The sequence below is a fragment of the Nannobrachium achirus genome (genome assembly GCF_963921795.1).
Source record: "Nannobrachium achirus genome assembly, chromosome: 8".
Classification (NCBI taxonomy): Eukaryota; Metazoa; Chordata; class Actinopteri; order Myctophiformes; family Myctophidae; genus Nannobrachium; species Nannobrachium achirus.
The window spans coordinates 54,973,036-54,993,585 of NC_137817.1; the positions used below are offsets into that span (position 1 = coordinate 54,973,036).

The 20,550-nt window shown below is 41.9% G+C and overlaps 1 protein-coding gene across 1 annotated transcript in view; it reads left to right on the forward strand.

Moving 5' to 3' along the window:
- Positions 1–1,379: 1,379 nt before the first annotated feature.
- Positions 1,380–20,550, forward strand: part of LOC308290395 (transmembrane protein 87A) — a gene marked incomplete at its 5' end in the record, with an annotated part of 42,104 nt that continues 22,933 nt past the window's right edge. The window contains 11 exons of the mRNA XM_080732210.1: positions 1,380–1,487; positions 6,716–6,791; positions 7,742–7,845; positions 11,513–11,635; positions 12,759–12,815; positions 13,592–13,657; positions 14,516–14,654; positions 14,897–14,958; positions 16,569–16,752; positions 18,705–18,804; positions 19,488–19,581. Of these exons, the coding sequence (XP_080588336.1) occupies positions 1,380–1,487; positions 6,716–6,791; positions 7,742–7,845; positions 11,513–11,635; positions 12,759–12,815; positions 13,592–13,657; positions 14,516–14,654; positions 14,897–14,958; positions 16,569–16,752; positions 18,705–18,804; positions 19,488–19,581 (1,113 nt within the window). The remainder of the gene's footprint in view (positions 1,488–6,715; positions 6,792–7,741; positions 7,846–11,512; positions 11,636–12,758; positions 12,816–13,591; positions 13,658–14,515; positions 14,655–14,896; positions 14,959–16,568; positions 16,753–18,704; positions 18,805–19,487; positions 19,582–20,550) is intronic.

The following is a 20,550-nucleotide window of genomic DNA, read 5'->3' on the forward strand; positions in this document are numbered from 1 at the left end:
TTTATTTTTTGCGACCGTCAAATCGCAAGTTCTATGAAAAGCTCCACCGGCTGTCTCTGTCTGTCTGTCCGTCACGTCACACTTTTGCCCCTACTCTTATCTCCACACCGTTGCCCCTATCCATGCCAAACTTTGCACAAACACTCCTTGGATGCCACAACCTCTGGCCCTGATTTCTACATGGCCCTCTTCTAGCGCCACCATGAGGCCGATACAGATTTTGCCCTAAAATTACTATGATAACTATAATACACTATAATAATTTGTTTTAGATTATAATAGTGGTTATAACACAATATCATCTATTATCATGTATTACAACGATATCCTGGTGGTCTAAATGGAAAGTCATTGAGTGATCAGTCATTATGAAGTGTCTGGCCCTGTTTGGCCCAGTTCAGACCTACTCGAGATTGGATACTTTAGTTTTTAGTAGGCTACCACGTTAAGCCCCTTTTCGACTACAGCTTTAGCACCATACTACACTGCACCACTCCACACCACACCACACCACATAAAAATATCTAAATTTTCCATTACACAAAAGTACCCCTATCGGTAAGAAACACATCGACCCTTAACTGTGATTATAATACAATATAAATGTGTATCCTAATTATAATGCACTATAATGGATTATAACTGTGATTATAACACACTATAAAGTTTTAATGAATTACTATGATAACTATAATACACTATAATAGATTATAACAGTGAATATATAACACAATAGAACCTATTATCATGTATAGCCTGGTGGTCTAAAGGAAAAGTCAGTGAGTGATCAGTCATTATGAAGTGTTTGGCCCTGTTTGGCCAATAGCTCAGACCTACTCTGGATTGGATACTTTTAGTAGCCTACCACGTTTAGTACCACTTTCACACCACTCTACTCAGGTCCTTGTAGTGGAAAACCTGGCACAAGAGGCGGTGTGGAGTGGTGTGTTGTTGGGCCATGTCAGTGGAAAAGGGGCTTTAGTAGCCTACCACTTTCACACCACTCTACCCAGGTCTTTGTAGTGGAAAACCTGGCACAAATGGGCGGTGTGGAGTGGTGTGGTGTTGGGCCATGTCAGTGGAAAAGGGGCTTTAGAGCTCATTTCTGAGGTGTTTGATGATATTGAAAGTCCTGAGTAGGCCTGCACAGTGACAGTATGCCCCCCTTTGAAGAGTAAGTAGACCTATTGTTTCCACGATTTTAGAATAAAATAATAATTTAAAAAAAGATCATTTGATTATTCTGAAAACTCACCCATCCACCCCAACGCCCGCCCTCTCAGTGACGTATCCAGCACGCAGGCAGCAGTGGGCGGGGTTGTTGTGGGTGAGTTGGATGTGTTGATGATGTGTTCCTGTTTCTCTGTTTCCTGGTAGAAATGGCGCTGTCCGTGCGGTGGGCCAAGCTGCTGCTGCTCTTCATGGCCGCTCTGGGGACGTCTGATGCCGTGTCGGAGCGGGGCAAGTGGCTCCTGGACGTCAACAGCGTGAGTGTTTGTTTGTGCATGGTGACAGTCACAGTGTGCTGGCATGGAAGCGACCACTGTGTGAGTGAGACTGTGTGCGTTGTGTGTCGCTGCTTAGCTCCTTTCGGAACCTTTCCTTCCTCAGTAGCTCCGAGATGAGGTTCCTCACCACTGTCTTCCACAACTCGAAGTTCCGCCGTTCAGGAACACTTCTTACCTTTTGTGAATATCGTATTCAAAAAAATAAAGGTTCCATACCCATCTCTCAGGTGTTTACTTCTTTAGCGTAGAAGTAAATCTAAGCGGCGTGTTGAAATACAGAGTTTAAATCGCTGTTTTTGTCAGCCTTTGGGCAGTTTTCTCGCCTCAACCGCTTGGTGGCGAAACATTTCTGGTGCACAGATGAATGGCCAGTAACGCGTGCGCATTCCTGCTTCCGTGAAATTGCACTGGGGGAAAAATGGCCACAGGCTGACAAAAACAGCGATTTAAACTCTTTATTTCAACACGCAGCTTAGATTTTCTTCCACGCTAAAACAGTATAACACATGAGAGACGGGTTTGGGACCTTTACTTTTTGGATACGATGTTCAAAAGGTAAGACGTGTTCCTGAATGGCGGAGCTTCCCCGCAACTTTACGATTGTGGATGACAGTCGTGAGGAACCTCATCTCGGAGCTACATAGCGGAGCGAGAGGTTCTGAAAGGAGCTAGTCGCTGCTGCTGCATCCAGAATCACAGTTTTGTTGTTATGTTGTTAGCTTTATAGCTTTAATCACTGCTTAATAACCTTATTATCATTCATTTTAAGAAACTTAAACTTCTTACCGTGTGCCCTCCTCCGATTAACGCGTTACGGATGTATACACTACACTGACTCACATGTAAACAAAGTGTGTTCATTTTAGAGTGATGCTGTCTCTGTCAGGATTCGATTTGTTCACCTTTTGACTTTATGAATGGTTTGAATTATTAACCGTCCCGTGTGTGAATGAATAACTGTCTTTGTTGCATTGTTGTTAACGGTAGTGGCCTATAATACCAGTGATGTATATCGGACCAGTTACCCATAGCCTATATGGAGACCCCTGGTACCCATATATGGAGATCCATGTACTCGTACTGTATATGGAGATATACTGTGAGAGCCCCAACATGCCTACTCAGTTAATATTCGTTATGTGAAAGTCCTATGATGACATCTGACATCATACCCTTTATGCCCATACATGGAGATCCCTGTCTGTAGAACCAGCCTTTAGTGTGGTATGTGGCCGTCTGGCCGATGTGGCCTCCATATATGGGCATTCCCATATGAAGTCCTGTTAGATATGGGCTTAATATTGATGACATCAGGGAACTCCATATATGGGCATAAAAGGGATTCTGTTAGTGTGACATCACAGTGAAGCCAGAGTGTGATGTCAGAGTGGCAAACCCATTCTGAATACTTTATTAGAAGTTTGCATAGGAAAAGGCTCAGGTCCACAGGACAGTACAGTAAAGCCCTTTGCACACAGGACAGTTGCGTTTTTTTCGTTTGCGGCATGAATAAAACGCATTGGATTTGGTGTGCAAGGCTGTGCGGAATCGGCGCTGCGGATCCAAAAAGGAGTCATAAAAGGAGTGATGAGTTTTTTACCGCATGCAACAAGACGCACAAATCGAACTGGTTTCGATCGAGAAAAAAACGCACGGCGGCAGCCACTCGTCGCACGGCTAATTTCGGAGCCGGTGTGCATGAGGTCATAGAGAATCATTGTTTTCTTTTCAAAAAATTATATTGTCCGTTTTATCCGTGCGGTTAAACGCGCCTGTGTGCAAAGGGCTTTAAACCAGGATAAAGACCACAAGAAAGCTTTTGGGCTTGTTTAAATTGGTGTCAATTTCTTCTCAATTCATACAAGAAGTGAGACATGAAAAAACATACCTTTACGTTGCCAAAGCAATGTCATAATAAAGACAGTTGGAAAAAGGGTATACAGGGTATAAAGCTTTTTGAAACAAATGGCAATCTTCTGCAGTCGCTTTGGGACAAATAGCAGCATTTCTTACTGAAAATGATTGTAATGATTGGTAATAAAATGATAGTATATTATTCTAATACCAGTCACTGTGGCCTATAATAGGCTTATACTAATACCAATCATAGTATAATATACCGTTATTTCTAAGTCATCATTTGTCGTAATGTTTCATCATTTGCTGTAAGGACATGATGCAGAAGGTAACACATGACTTACAGTAGAAAGAACTTAAGGGACAGCTTATGGGAAGTATATTACCGTTACCCACTACCCAAAATCTTAGTTCTCTCTTCTGGGTGTAATGTAAAAATGTCGCAATTTTCATAGAAAAGCTGAGGAAATGGGTTTGTTTACCCTTCTGCTTCTGTGTTATTAAGTGTTACTTACCAGTAAGACTCCCTAATCGGGAGATAAGCGACCGTAGGTGGCTTATCTCCACAAATAGGGCAAACATTTGTTTTTCCAAAATCTTCCTGATCCATGTTGATGACATGAGTGTAGACATGCTGTGTAGTGATATTCGTGATTTTAGGGCAAAAACTGTAGGAGCAGTGTCCAAAAATGTGTTTTAAAAATCGGCCTGAAGGTGGCGCTAGAATAGGGCCATGTGAGAAATGAGGGGTGGGGTGTCCGCGTTGCCTTGGCGGACGAATAGTTACCGGCCCCGGCTCTCCCGGACGCTCCTAGCCCGAGTTACGGCATTTTATGTGCGCTGCAGTGGCAGGGGGTCCTCCACTGGGCACTTTTGCATCCGTTCTGGAGCACCAGGAGTCGGTGGTCCCCGGGAATTCACCGTGAGCAGCCCCGTTGCGGTGGTCATTTGGTCATTTTTGCACATTTGGTCATTTTTTACATCTGGGGGTCCCAGATGTAAAATGTGTGTGCAAAATCTGGCATGGATCGGGTCAACGGTTGCGGAGATATGAGCAGGGAAAAAGTGTGACGTCTGACGTGTGACCACATTTGGTCATTTTTTACATCTGGGGGTCCCCCAGGGACCCGGGGGTCCCTGGTGCTCCGGGGGTCCTTGGAGGTTGTAGTTTGGCAGTCAAGGAGTGTGTGTGCAAAATCTAGCATGGATCGGGTCAACGGTTGCGGAGATATGAGCAGGGCAAAAGTGTGACTGACTGACTGACGGACTCACTGACGGACGGACAGCCGGTGGAGGTTTCTGTAGTAAATGCGACCTACGGTCGCAACAATACTAGTTTGCGAGTCCGGACAAATTCATTTGCTATGTTTGTGCCTTTTTACTATGTCACCCATATCACGCTCAGAAGACTTTCGAGTTGAGTTATTATCTTTCTTGCTGACATAAACCAACCACTCATATCTGGAGGGGGAAACAAAATTACATAGCCTCTGTATTGAATCGGGGTGGACAGAGCATCTTCAGTGCAGAGCAGGTTCGGCAAGAGCGATATTGACATAAATGATTATGTACACTAAATCCTGCAGCCCCGCACAGCGCACACTGAAGTAGGTACAACGTCTTTATTTGTCTCAAGATCCGCAAAAGGATCGAAACGTTGTCAGCCAAATAAAGACCTTTGTACTTACTTCGGTGTGCCGGTTCTATCCTTTTCTATCCCTCTTTAGCCCAGCACCCACCAGTCGATGTGCGTTACCTAAGTTCCCTTAAAATTATATGTAGCCATTAAAAAAGAAAAGACAATAGGCTATAGACACTAGACAGTCAGGCACTGGTTGGCCTGGTTGCTAGGGTACATGTGCCTGTGCACTGCACTGACCATTTGCTTTCATCTGGGAAGTGGGAACTGAAGCCTGCCTGACTGTACTTATTTGAATTAATCATGGATAACTTGTCAGTCCAAAGCCCCAAAAACTATTCTACTTATTGTAGCTTTTGACAGATGGCCAATATGTCTCTGGTTTATGTCTAACCACAACTTATTCATCCCGTATGTGAATTTGTACTCCCTTAGGTGCAGCAAGTGATATTGTTTTTAGTTTTCTTGTTAAAATAAGTGTTACAGAGAGTGCTCTATATACTGATTGTAGATACTAGATTGTACTTAGTAATCATTTGCTAAAGTACGTCAATAGTGTCAATAACAGGGTATCTGTCTCTCCAGCTTTATGGTTAACAGAAAAGGTATTTTCAGATCACAGGATAAACAAGTGAAATTGGAAGTGATGCCACGAAGAAATGGGCAAAATTGAAACTGGAACACTATAAAGATTGGAAGAAATTGGCGACCCACTGGAAAATATATTTTATGTTGACTAAAGAAGAGGAGAGACGGGAGACCCCTGTTATTGAACAAACACTCTTTGTTAAAACCTTTTTTGTTTTAACAAGACGGTTACTTTTGAAAACGGTGCTGGATCTGCCGATGTTTAACCGATACTTAAAAAAATAAAATAAACCAGTAAGACTCCCTAATTGGGAGATAAGCGACCATCACGTCGCATACACAAACTTTAGAAGGCAATACTGTGTACCGCTTTGCGTGATTGTAGGCCAAAATCTGTAGGAGCAGTGTCCAAAAATGTGTTTTGCAAAAATCGGCCTGATGGTGGTGCTAGAAGAGGGCCATGTGAGAAATCAGGGCTGGAGGTTGTGATTTGCCATCCAAGGAGTGTGTGCAAAGTTTGGCATCGATAGATGTGTTTTTATTTATCTTTTATTGCTAGGCAAATTTGGACAATGTTTAACACAGTAACACTGGCTACTTTGCCATTTTTGTCGGTTAGCTTTTATAAACTTTAACCAACATTAAGGAGATCTATTCTCAAAATGTGGAAGATAGCCTCTACTTGTACGTAGATCGGCTACTTAAAAATAAATCAATTAAATATAACATTTTATCACTTTAGAGCAACAACAGAACACACAGAACAACACAAAACCCATATTCCATACTAATTCATAAAAATGAAAATGAGCAAACAGAAGGAACTTAAATGAAACCGCCTATCATTTCCAGGATAAAGGCAAAATTAATTGTGTACTTCTGTGTGCTGTGCACCCTGTACTGTGTTTCATTGTTATCTCTCACTTTATTTGCTTTTTAAATAAGCTTTTGATATGAATGTCGGTCAAATGCCTGAATGTATTATTTGACAGACCTTAATGGTTTGTCACTGGCTACATGTGAATTTCCTACTTCAAAACACCTACTGTATAGCCTACATGGTCACTCTATTTGTGTGGTGATTCAGTGATTCAGCCTCTCTCTGTGTCTCGGTGTGTTTTAGGAGACGCTGAAGAAACACAAGTCGTTCTTCCTGTTCAGAAAGACGCTCTTCAACAACACCTACATCAAATTCAAAGGTGAGTAATATGAGAATGGAATGGTAGCCCTATGTAGATGGATAGATGGATACCTTTATTATTCCAAGGGGGAAATCAGTCGCCAGGAGGCAGCACAGCAGTATAAGGTTATTTACAAAGTTATAGAGAAGTATGAAAAGAATAAAAAAGACTACAGTAAAGAGCAAGGTACATCAAAGAAAGGGAATGAAGAATATGCATAGTGTCAGAAACAGTCATGCTCAAAGTGAAACAGCCAACTTAAACAAAAAAAAGCAATCCTTCAGCACAACTATCAGTATAGTGCCAAACAAGTGTCCATAACAGTCAATGCTAGTCAGTGCTACAAGTATCTCACTGCCATGTCAAACACATGTGTATATACAAATGATTGCTGATTTAAATAAAAGGGCAGTGGCTTAAGGTAAAGTGGTAGTATTGTAGTTGGGAGGTGTCTGGTCTGATCCATGGCTCCACCAGGCTTTATATTAAGGTGCTGACACTACTAATAATAACCCAAACTTTTCCCCTACGGTCCTATATTGACAGCTGACGGTAGGGCTGTCACGATATGACATTTTACATGGTGATTAATTGTCGCTCAAATAATTGCGATTAACAATTTAATTGTGTTTCTGTCATTGACAATTACATTTCTGTTTGGCTTGTAGGCTTTGACGTTGCACATGGCAGATATGACACGTAACCTAAATATACAAAGAAAGAAATTGTGGAAATAGCCGATCTACAAGCTCACAACGTGTCGCACCGCGACGCGTAGTGAGCTTGGAGATCTGCTATTTCCACAATTTTTTTTTCCCCCAAAATTTTTCAACATGTAAACGAAAACGATTACGATTATGTCAAATAATTGCGATTAGACGATCGTGTAATAATTGTGACAGGCCTTGCTGATGGGCTCATAAATGATCAAGCGTGTGTGTGTGTGCGTGCGTGTTCGTTCGTTCCAGCGATGTCGGAGACGTGTGGCAGTCCTCCTGTCCAGCTGAACGTCTCCTGGTATCTGAGGAACTCCCATTGTTCCGACGAGGTCTTTCAACTGGACGGAATGGACGTAAGACTCTCTCTTCTGTTCTGTGTTCTGGCTTCTGCTCTCATCTACACACAGCTGGTGTTGATTTAAAATGTTATAACAAATAATAAATATGCGTTTGTTGGACGCTACATCACTACTGGGGTCTAAAAATAGCTATGCTACAGAAAAAGCTATTTGGTTCAAAAGGAGCGGCGCTACCATGGCGCTACTGAGAAATGTAGTTATCTATGTAGCGTCGCTACTTGTAGCTCGCTACTTACTGCCCATCACTGCATTTAATAAACTTATGACAACAGCGGACAGCGAAAGACTAATGTAATATTTGTCAGTAACTAGAGGAGCTGGCTTTTATGCTCTGCTCCTCTGTCCTCTCTCTCTCCGCTCTGCTCTGGTACGCTGGACAGACCAGCATGCTGTCTAAACAAGCAATTTAGCTGCTAGCCACGCCTCCTGCTGATCTACAAGCCCACAGCCCGTCGATGATGCAATGTAGTTAGGGCTTGTAGCTTAGCTTTTTTTCCCAGCCTGTTATAGCATCTGAATTTGCGCACATAATGTGCTTATTATTTTACAACTATACATTTTATAAAAAAAAAATATATATAAAAAATGTAAAAAAAAAATATATATATATATATACATTTTATATATTATATTAGACTATTTTCGAAACATTATAAATATGAATGAATGAAATTCGAATGGGATTTTAGAGGCAAACTGACAGCTCTACTCAGGGTTGTGTAAACCAGTGGTTTTCAAACTTTTTGACTGCACAGTACCCCTGTAAATAACTTTTTTTTTTTTTTTTTTTACAGTTACACTGTTCATTTTTTAATTTTTTTTACATCCTATTGGAGAAATATCCGTTTCCATCAGAACTGACTGAAAATAATGTTATACTTGACCTTTAACCACTTGAACCCCAGCATGCCTATTCTGGGGGGAAGGTTCACCAAAAATAGCCGATCTACAAGCTCACAACGCGTCACAACTTGTGACGCGTTGTGAGCTTGTAGATCTGCTATTTTTGGTGAAGAGAGTTGTCGTAGATAGAAAAAGCACTCATCAAGTACAGTGCAAATCAGGTCTGTTTTACTAACATAGTGATAGTGATGAATTCCAAATATTATCAAAATATCTCACGGCACCACTGGACTGGCATCACGGCACCCCAGGGTGCCCCGTCACCCACTTTGAAAACCACTGGTGTAAACAAACGGGGGTAAAAAAGGGTAAATGTAGGAGGGGGTAATGCTATCCACGATGTAGGAAGAAACTGGATTGTTTGAAGTCATCAGTCAGCTTGACGGTTCTCGAGATATGCGGGGGGAAACATACTCTCACACTCTCCCTGAATTGATAGATTCATTGATCGATTGATTACTTTATTAACATGCTTATCAACAGCCATTCTTTTTTTAATTCAGTGTTTCGACAGCCTTGCGAATGTATTGTTTCCATCATTCTAAGCATGGCTCCACGCCGGTGCTGCCACCTGGTGGTGGTAGAGACAGCTACCATGTTTGAAGTGGCCATATTGAATTTCAATTATTTGTTTTATCATGTCTGCACTTCAGACGTCATTTTTGGATTACGGGCTTACCTTCAAATGCATATGCCGTTGGAAAATAGCTAAATAATAGTTTATTTTATTTGAATAGTTGCATTGAAATCTGATTGCAGCCTAATGGGTCAGAAATCGCTCACGGGTCACAGACACATTTTTATGGGTCCCTTTATTTTTGGTTTCCTACATTTTGTCAAAACCTTTTCAAAAAACATTCACTCAAAAACTAAGATTTTCATTAAAAAATAAACAAAGAAAAATAAATAGATTTTTCAAAGTAATTTAATTAATAAATACAAGAAAAATCTAAGAAATTCCATCATTTTGAAAACAAATGTTTAAGAAGTAGTGAAAATAGCTGATCTAATAGATCGGCTATTTTCGCCAGTTTGGGTGCCCGGGCAAATGTCTAATCTCTCTTTTGGGTCACGAGCTGAAAAGCTTGGGAACCACTGGAGTAGGCTATCATGGTGCCATGCCTTCATGGCTAGACACTAGACCAGGGTTCCCCAATTAGTTTTCCCCAAGGGCCGAATTATGTCTAGGGTACCAAGCTGAGGGCCACAACATTGCAGGGGGCGACAGTGGCGTTCTCGATACTCCAGCGACAGTTCAGATATTGTCGTTGTTGGGTGAAAATCAACCGTTCGTTTTGCATTTATCATTTAAAAAGTTATTTAAAATAGTGAAAACAGCCGATCTACAAGCAGGTGCGAGACGTTGTGTGCTTGTAGATCTGCTGTTTTCATTACTTTTGTGCAACGGCCTTGCACGATGAAGCAGGGCTTTACTATTTGCGAAAGAACGTACACATTTGGAAATACGAGTTTCCAGCCGACAACGACGATATAATAGTGTTGTTGCTGCTCTTATACCACCATTATTACTGGGGTTGGTGAGGGCCAAACAGTAGCCCCTCGCGGGCCGCAAATGGCCCGCGGGCCGCCTATTGGGGAACCCTGCACTAGACAGAGGACGTGCTGTACCTTGAGGTAATGACCCTAACGTTCAAGGTCATTTGTTTATCACTTTTATAAAGACACAGCAGGCAGCACAGCAGCAGCATTGCTGCCAGCAGCAGGGAAACTCCAGCTCTCTCACTGCTGAATGAAACCAGAGGAAACTCCAGCTCTCTCACTGCTGAATGAAACCAGAGGAAACGCTAAACCGTTTGACCCTGTTCTCTTCTAGACTGAAGAGCAGGCACGTGCAACACATAGACATCAAAGGGGGCTTGAGCCCCTGCCCTTTTATCCGTCTGTAAAAAGTGCCCTCTCCAGACCATGAATGCAGTTTTTACTATGGTGAAAGAAATGCAAATGCCCCTCTTTCCATGCCATACCTGAAGGCAGCATTCAAGAGAATTGCCTCGTCCAAACTCTCCTGAACTTGAATGCAGCATCTTATGTTGAAAGAATTGCCCTCTCTGGGTAGAAATCCATGCCGTACGCCACATCTCCAGCATCGACTTGATTATGCTTAGTTTAGTGTGGTATCAAGCACCGAAAACAGCCGAAAGCTCTGCGACGCGTCGTGAGCTTGGAGGTCTGCTATTTTCGATATTTTCACCAAAATGCCCTTCTAGAAATTTCAGACCCTGCCTCTCTAACGTTCTGTGTACGTCCCTGCTGAAGAGTGAAACCACTGAAACCTGACCTCCATTGGAGAACACAGCCCTATCTATCACATTCTGACAACATTAGACACTCTCTATAGACAGGGCAGGAAATGTATACTTCAACTCAGTGTTGTTTTAGTTTTAATCTTTAGTCGACTAAAATATCATAAGATTTCAGTCAATTAAAACTACAATTGATTGTGTCGACAAAAATGTATTTTGGAGGGCCTTGATGGTATCGTCGATCCTGATTTTACACTCGGTTGCATGCTGAAAATAGCTGATCTACAAGTTCACAATGGCAATAGTAGATAGATCTGCATAATGAGTACTTTTGGTATATAAGTAAATGTTTTTTTTACCAGTACCAGCATCAATACAGCAATTTTAGATTTTGAATTCCAGACTGTTACTTGCAACAGAGTATTTCTATATTGCAGTATTGATACTTTTACAAAAGTGAACAATGTGAGTAAGTGGCGGTTTCCTCCTTGCAGGCTCAGATCATGGGACGTTACTTCAAGTCAACAGAGGTCATCAACGAAGGAGGAAGTGGTTTCTACGTCTTCCACCAGTACCCTGTGATCAACTGTACCTCCAACATCATTACACCAGACCTGGTAACACACACACACACACAATTAAGCAATATTACACGAGAGGGTGTGCATTATCACGGTTATGCATTACCAAAGTTGTCCTTTAAAAAAAAATACATGTCAACTTCATTTCATTGTAATTAAGATATTCGATAGGAATTTGTAATTTTTTAATGCCACATTTAGTTACTATGTCTCTGAACTTCACATGAAAACTGCTAGCCTAGCCGCCTAGCATTGTGTGGGGAGAAGGAGAGCGCTCAGCTGAATTCTTTGCTTGATGAGACAGTGCAGTAGTGCTCGTTATCTGCACTGTTGGAGAGCCTGTTTTTCATTGAGAGCCCGACTAGCTGTTGTATAATTACAATTTAGGCATTTAGCAGATGCTCTTAATCCAGAGCGACATACGATAAGCAGGTAATACATCAATACAATAAGCAAGATAATGAGCAAGATTATACATCAATACTAGGGGTGTAACGATATAGTAACTGAATCGAAAAATAATCGAAATATAATTACTTTTCTTTTCCATAAGGCTACTCTTGGTCTATCGATAAATGTGTGTACTCTCTGTGTTCATAACAAGTTGTGGGTTTGTCCATATGTGTTGAAATATAATGTTCATGTATTTTCTAGAATATCACAGTGATTAGTTATTTATCTTCATAATAATATTTTCTTTACGTAAATATAATGTTCATCTATTTTCTAGAATATCACAGTGATTAGTTATTTATCTTCATAATAATACTTTACGTAAATAACTGCACTATTCACATGTTTCACACAGATTTAATTTCTTTGCAAAATAGTTACTATATCGATTTTAAATTTTTAAATACTTTAAATACTTTAAATATAAATTTTAAATACAACAAATGCATAGGAATATCAATCTAGAAAACAATAACGTAGGTAGACCACCACGCACCTAATCAGTACAAACCTTTTGTAAAAAATTCTATCTAGCTTTAACACACACACACAGCTTTAACACACACACACACACACACACACACACACACAGCTTTAACACACACACACACACACACACACACACACACACACACACACACACACAGGGGTTGTTTGGTTAAGGTGTACAACATATAGTGCATTACAGTTGTTTTCTTTCCCTCAGCTCCACGTGAATGACTTTGACCCTCCCACCCAGCTGACAGAGCTGCCGCAGGAACAGGTGAGGAAGATGGGCTTGTTTTTGGTGCGTGACTCCCTGTGTGCAATCCACCCTTTTGTCAGCCTTCTGGTTGGTCCTTGACTGACCAACCAGCAGGCTCTTTCTGCCTTGTTCTAGCCTGATTCCACCCTGGTTCCACCTTTATATGGTTGTTTATGTTGAATTTGCTTAAACATCATTTTTGGAGAAAAAGAAACATGATATGCCCAGTCACTATACTGCACCTGAGATGTTCCTTTTTACTGAGACCAAGTTTAAAATAAGAATTGAATACACAGAACATCAATACGAAGCAACTGAAAAACACGTTATTTCAATGGTAGTGGATGGAGAGACAGGACTTTTGACCAACCAAGAAACGGCAACCAATGGGTGCGAAGAGGGGCACAACCATGGGCGGGACTTGACAAAGGTTCATTTAAGATTGCTTCAGTGTACAACGCTAGGAGCAGCAAGACATAAAACATGTTGAACAACCGGAATATCAAATATTTATCAATGCTTTTACCATCTATTCCTCCCTCCCAACAGACTGCTTGGTGTATTTACAGTATATGCTGTGGTTTTATACACAATATCGTAGTTTTGCGTGCTCCCCGTGTCTCTGTCGACTAACTAATAAGTCTTGTCTGATGTCGATAAAAAATGTATGCGTGGCATTCACCTTGATGTGTAGGCGAACACAACAGATGTCTGTGTAAAAAAAGAAGAAAAAAGGTACCGTATTGTGTGTCTTCCTATCCTAACTGTTTCTTTCTGTCTCTGTGTCTTGTCAGCCTGTCACAGGGAAAACCGCAAGCAGGAGAAGGAGAGATGTGGCTCCGCAGCTTCCAAAGCCCAAGGTTTGGACAGCTACGGCATACAGCTTCACTGTCATACAAACACTTGTAGGAATGAGGAAGTTGAGGCATTCAATTGTGTTTGACTCGATTGGTTCCACAGATAAATATTGTGAAAATAGCAGATCTACAAGCTCACAACGTTTCGCACTGCGTTGTGCACTATATCATTATATCAACGACGACGTGCACACTATATCATTTTACTGAGCTACCTAAAAAGAATAGAGTACTTTTTGGAGTGGTCATTAATCGCTCTGCCAGGTTTGTCTTGAGAGCCCAGTCAGGACCGACAGATAATTTAACAAAGGTGGCAATCATTGGTATCTTGATGTCTCTGTGACTGTGTAAACTGCACGCTCATAACTCTATGGCTGCACCACTGCGCTGTTGCGCAACTTGACAGTTGAGCGTCTGTGTGTGGCAGTGGCTGGCTGCTATGGCGTGTGCATGCATGCACTGGTCGAGCAGAACGGAAGACAATAGTCCACAAACACTTTTGTATATCCTAATAATAATAATAATAGACCTTGTGTGAACGTTGTAGCTACGTATCCCTGCTGCCTGATTCAGCGGCGGTCTAATAAAAAAAAAAAAAAAAAAAAAAAAAAATATATATATATATATATATATATATATATATATATATTATACAGTATACACACACACACACACACACACACACACACACATACAGTAAATAGACAGTTGTTTGCTTGCACCTTGCCAACGCAGCTGTGTGTTCTGCCAATGATTTTCACTGTTTGTACTAACCGTGTGTGTGTGTGTGTGTGTGTGTGTACTAACCGTGTGTGTGTGTGTGTGTGTGTGTGTGTGTGTGTGTGTGTGTGTTGGCTCCAGATGGCAGGGGAACACCCTCATCTTGACCAGGTAGCAAAGAGCTGGGAGGACGGTCCCTACATGTTTATCATCCGTATCATAGAGGTCAAAGACAAGAGCAGTGTCCCAGGCCCCACGCCCATTCCCTGGAGCATCCAGCGTGAGTGCACACACGCACACACTTGCAATTACAGTACAGGTAGTATTTCTCAAAGAGGTCCTTGAGGAGGTTCCATGGGGTCACCAGCAAAATGAGTTAATATAGAATAAAAAAAATAATTTTACCTTTTTATATGGTGGTCCCTGGCACAAAATGTTTTCAGAGGGGGTGTCCCAGGTTTACAGTATATGAGCCATGATGAAATAATTCATGTCTAATACGGTGTTGTTGTGTGTCTCCAGTGCAGGTCAGCATGCAAGGACCCCATGACTATATATCTGCTTCAGAATGGCCCCTCATGATGGTGAGTGCACTCACACACACACACACACACACACACACACACAGGGCTGAAATTGCTACGTACCTGACGATTCTATTCCCATTCAGAGGCGTGATTCAAAATAACGGCGCAGTTCGGCCAGTGGAGACGCCCCTATACTCTATAGAGCTTAACAACACACACGCATATAACTAAAGCCTGCACTTTTGTGCTGTGCTCAAAATAAACTTGACACTTGTACTTTGAAAGGCCTCTCATTTTATTTATCAGTGGAGACGCCCCTATACTCTATAGAGCTTAACAACACACACGCATATAACTAAAGCCTGCACTTTTGTGCTGTGCTCAAAATAAACTTGACACTTGTACTTTGAAAGGCCTCTCATTTTATTTATCTTCTGTGCTGGGTGTTTTTCAATGGGTTGGCATGGTACAAAAGAGAAATTAGAATTAGTGAAAACGGCTCACAACACACTTTGAAAAGATAAAAATATACTGTCTTGTTTTGTTCACCACTAGAAAATGCAGACATAACTTAGAAGATATAACTGTTTATTTACAACAGCCAAAAATTTAATACAGTTGTAAAACATGGGCTGTAGGAAACAATTAAGGAAACCATAAAATGTGAATTAACGTTCATACTCAGCATTTCCTTAAAGCTTATTCGAATTCGCCTTTACTTTAACATTAAAACCCGAACTACTGTCATACTCAAGATAACTTAAACGTGTCGGGTTAATAAAGTAACGCGCTACGTGCCTGACAGAGATGACAGCGTCCCCACCCGGGTGCCGCACTGCCGCCACGGGCCAATCAGAGGCAAGCGGAACGAGAGGGGCGTCTCCACTGGCCGAACTGCGCCGTTATTTTGAATCACGCCATTCAGAGGGCTATGATTCCATTACAATAGATTCATCGATGCCGGGATTCATCGCTAAAAACCCAGGACAAAACTCCACTGGTCCTAGATAATTCACCCTCCTGGCCCCCAATCCGTGGAATAAACTCCCTCTCGCACTTAGAACGTGTTTGCATGTGTGTACCTTCTGTTCCTCTCCGTTAGCTGATGCTCTTTCTCTGTTCCACTCTTTATGTCTCTCTGTAGTGTTGATTTCGTCGACTAAAACTATTATGTTTGTCGACTGTGTTTCTTTCACTGATGAAAACACTAATCTGTGATAACTATAACTAAGACTAAATATATTGACAATTTCGTCAACAAAATAAAAACTAGACTAAAACGTTGGGTAGGGTACTAGTGGAGAAGAGTCATTTTGTCTGGTTGCTCTCAGGTGAAAATGGCACATCTATAAGCTCACAAACGCGTCGCACAGCGATGCGTTGTGAGCTTGTAGATCGGCTATTTTCAGCATGCAACCAAGTGTAAAATCAGTCATCACGGTGCCATCAAGGCCTGCCAAAATACATTTCAGTGGACTAAATCAACTGTAGATTTAGTTGCCTAAAATCGTATATTTAGTCGACTAAAATTAGACTAAAACTAAAACTCTTCAGGTGACTAAATTCAAACTAAATGACATTTTATTCAAAAGACTGACTAAAACTAAATCAAAATTTGCTGTCAAAAACAACATCGTCTCTCTGTCTGTCTGTCTCTGTGTGTGTAGTTCTACATGGTGATGTGCATCGTGTACGTGCTGCTGGCGGTGTTCTGGTTGGTGCTGTCTGCCTGCTACTGGAGGGACCTGCTGAGGATCCAGTTCTGGATCGGCGGGGTCATCTTCCTGGGCATGCTGGAGAAGGCCGTCTACTACGCCGAGTTCCAGAGCATCCGATACGACGGACTGTCAGGTTAGTTGCATCACCAGTCTTTCCACCTCGGAGGAAAGCCTGGTATTCGTTTGCAACGGGCCGTCTGATCCGGTCTAGGCGTGGCCTAAACCGGCAACGGGCAGAAGAAGCGGCGAAAACTAAGGAGATTTTCTCTATAATTTTAGTTTATTTCAGTTAGTTTTGTAAACACGCAATACCGTTTCAGTTAGTTTTCGTTTTTTTAAAAAGCTTAGTTTTTATTTTTATTTCAGTTAACTAAAATGTTTTTCCATTCTAGTTTTCGTTTTTGCCAGACCCAGGGGGTCGGCCTACATAAGGCTTTGTCGGTCTGTCGGTCTGTCGGTCGGTCGGTCGGTCCCTCTTTTCCTCAGTGTCCCTCTTTTCCTCAGTGTGCCTGTGTTTGCCTCTGACTGCTCATCTGCCCCTCCCTTCCCTTGCTCGGCTGATTGCCTTGAGTGCCGTCACCTGTACGGGACCAGCTGAGTTGAGTTGGCTGACGAGCTGCTGAGACTATAAATTCCTGTGTGTTCATGTGTTAGTTCAGTGCTGCAAAACATTTGCCCCACAGCCATACTAGTGAAAACAGCCCATCTACAAGCTCACAAACATTTCCAGCTGCTCAGCCTATAAAATCCTGTGTGTTCATGTGTTAGTTCAGTGCCATACTAGTCAAAACAGCCGATCTACAAGCTCACTACGCTTTGTTGCTGAGACTATAAAATCCTGTGTGTTCATGTGTTAGTTCAGTGCCATACTAGTGAAAACAGCCGATCTACAAGCTCACTACGCTTTGTTGCTGAGACTATAAAATCCTGTGTGTTCATGTGTTAGTTCAGTGCCATACTAGTTTTCATTGCGGGTCTGGCACAACCAGGTGACCTGGTCTAGTTTAGTTAGTTTTCGTTTACTATAATAACCTTGCGAGGTGCTCTCCATTCCGACATGTCTCCATTCCGACAGTGACTTCTTATTGTCGGAGTGGCAACACTTCCATAGAGGTTAGGGATAGGGTTAGATGTCGGAAAGGAGACATGTCGGAATGGAGACGTGTAACAGTTTTGGTCCCCCCTGTTTGTTTCCCCAATCCCTATTTAAATGCTCAAGAAGTTTAGTCTTGCCAGTCGCTACGAGTTGGACTAAAAGATGGATATACCAAACAAACTTTTCAAAAAATTCGCAAAACTACGCTCAAGGGCTTTATTGGGTAGGTCCTAAACTTATGTCCTTGAGCGCGGGAAATTGTTTTGGGTTAAAAGTTGATTCCGGTTTGGTAGTTCCGGCCAAAGTGTAGTCCGTCTAGGACTACAAAATGACGTAGGCTGTTTCCGCTCATTAACCCAAAATTGGAAGCGGTCCCAGGCTAGTGTGTAACAGTTCCAGAGCATCAGATACGACGGACAGTCAGGTCAGTGTGGAACAGCATCAAAAGAAGTCACGCACATAAAATAAAATGTTGAAGGCAGGTCGGTGCTGGTCCCAGAACCAACAGAGATCAAAGGCAAAACAGGAGCTATCCATTCCATCCATACATGTACCTTAATTAAAAGTAACTTTATGGGAGCTACAGTTTTCTGGTTTGCCTTTTGATCTCTGTCAGGTATGGAAGACGTACAAGGAGAGAGAGAGAGAGAGAGAGAGAGCTTTAAGAGGCTTATCCCCTTGCCAACCACTATATTATTCTTAAAATAACCTGGAAATATCTTCACTTAACCACATGAACCATAGCGTCACTAGTCTGTGCATATCATTTTAGTCTAGTTTGTATTTGTTGGCGAAATTGTCAATATATTCAGTCATAGTTTTAGTCATCATAGCTTAGTTTTTATTTAGTTTTTCGTTGGTGAAAAAAGGTAGTCGACTAAATCTTTTGTCATAGTTTTTGGAACCCAGACGTTTTTTATTTTGTTTTGTGGAATGCTTGGTTATCCAGGTGATAGTGATTTGATGAGTTGCAATGTGTCCTCCACCAGTCCAGGGGGCAGTGGTGTTCGCAGAAGTACTGTCGGCGGTGAAGAGAACTCTGGCCAGGGTGCTGGTGATCATCGCTAGTCTGGGATACGGCATCGTCAAGTGAGTAAACACACACTCACACGGACACACACACACACACACACGCACGCACGCACGCACGCACACACACGCGCGCGCGCGAATGCACTCGCGCACAAATTCTTAAACTAACACATGCACAGACATGCACAAATACAGAACCACAGTGAAACTAAAAGGCGAGAAGGCCTTTCTATGTCATCAAAAGGAACGTCAAGCTACACATCCCAATAAAAATCTGGTGAAAGATATTAGACTCCGTTATAGAACCCATCTACCTCTATGGCTGCGAGATCTGGGGTCCCCTTGCCAACCAAGACTTTGAAAAATGGGACAAACACCAAACCGAGACTCTGCATGCAGAACTACACAAATCCATCCTCCGCACCCAACGGAAAACAACTAACAATGCTTGCAGGGCAGCTGATGCCCACTCATCATCAAAGTAAAAAAGAGAACTCTTACATTTTATAACCACCCAAAAGAAAGCAACCCAGACACGCTTCATAATGATGAGTTGTAAACGTATGTCTTCTCATGCCAATAAATCTCCTTGAATTGAATTGAGTGATGGATTCATTAGGTTACTTTAATTCATTAACGCTCTCTCTCTCTCTCTCTCTCTCTCTCTCTCTCTCTCTCTCTCTCTGTGTCTCTCTCTCTGTCTCTCTCTCTGTCTCTCTCTTTCTATGTCTCTCTCTCAGGCCCAGACTTGGTGCGTTGCTCCACAGAGTGGTGGGGGTGGGTCTTTTGTACCTGGTTTTCTCCATCGTGGAGGGAATCCTCAGAGTCAACGCCGTAAGTTGTGCGTGTGTGTGTGTGACAACACGTGTGTCTAGTAGGGATGCGAATCTCGACCACTGAGGCGATACGATACGCACCTCGATACACTGCCAGCGATACGATATAATTGCGATACATTGAAATCCTGCCGATACGATACATCACGATACACCCCTGTTCCCGATACGATGCGATACGATTCACGATTCACCACGATTCAAGCCCACATCCCAAAATTTACAAAACATAGCGACTAAAAACGTATGAAATTAAATTCAAGGCAATTTATTGTTTCACTGTAGTACTAGGCTCTGTCTAACAACCCAACATATAGTATTCTGGGAGAACACAAAGCTGCTGGCTATTGTAGAATTGTTTGATAACTAATCATATAGAAGGCCTATGTCATTATTAGTATACTATATGTCTTCAACTGGGGGTCAGGGTCCCCAATCCAGGGTTATTACAGGGGGCCTGCCAAATATTTGTGTGATACAGTAGGCTATAATGCCTAGCCTACAGCGAGAGTCCCTGCTTGATCTCTGTCTGAGCTAAGGGGTCCTTGACCTGAAAAACAATAAAGTCCCTCCCTGGTTTGTATTATTATATTATATTATATTATATAATAATATTATATAATATTATATAATATATATTATATTATATTATATTGAATCCAGGATTATGCATTTTTTATAGCCAAAATGTTTTAAAACAGACCAACAAGCTCACAGCGCGTCGCATCCACAACGCATTGTGAGCTTGAGGGTCTGCTATTTTAGGTGCGACACCCTTGTACTGCGATGTATAAATTAGGCTTCTTTCCCAGAGCAGAACTAGCAGCAGAGAAAGTGAGAGAGTTGCTTGCATCAAACAGGAAAGTTGTAGAACAGTGACAAATACTTTGTTTTAAACGCAAGCAGTAGTCCTACAACACCCAGCAACATTGTTGTTGTGTGTGTGCAGTTAATATAGCGCAGAAGA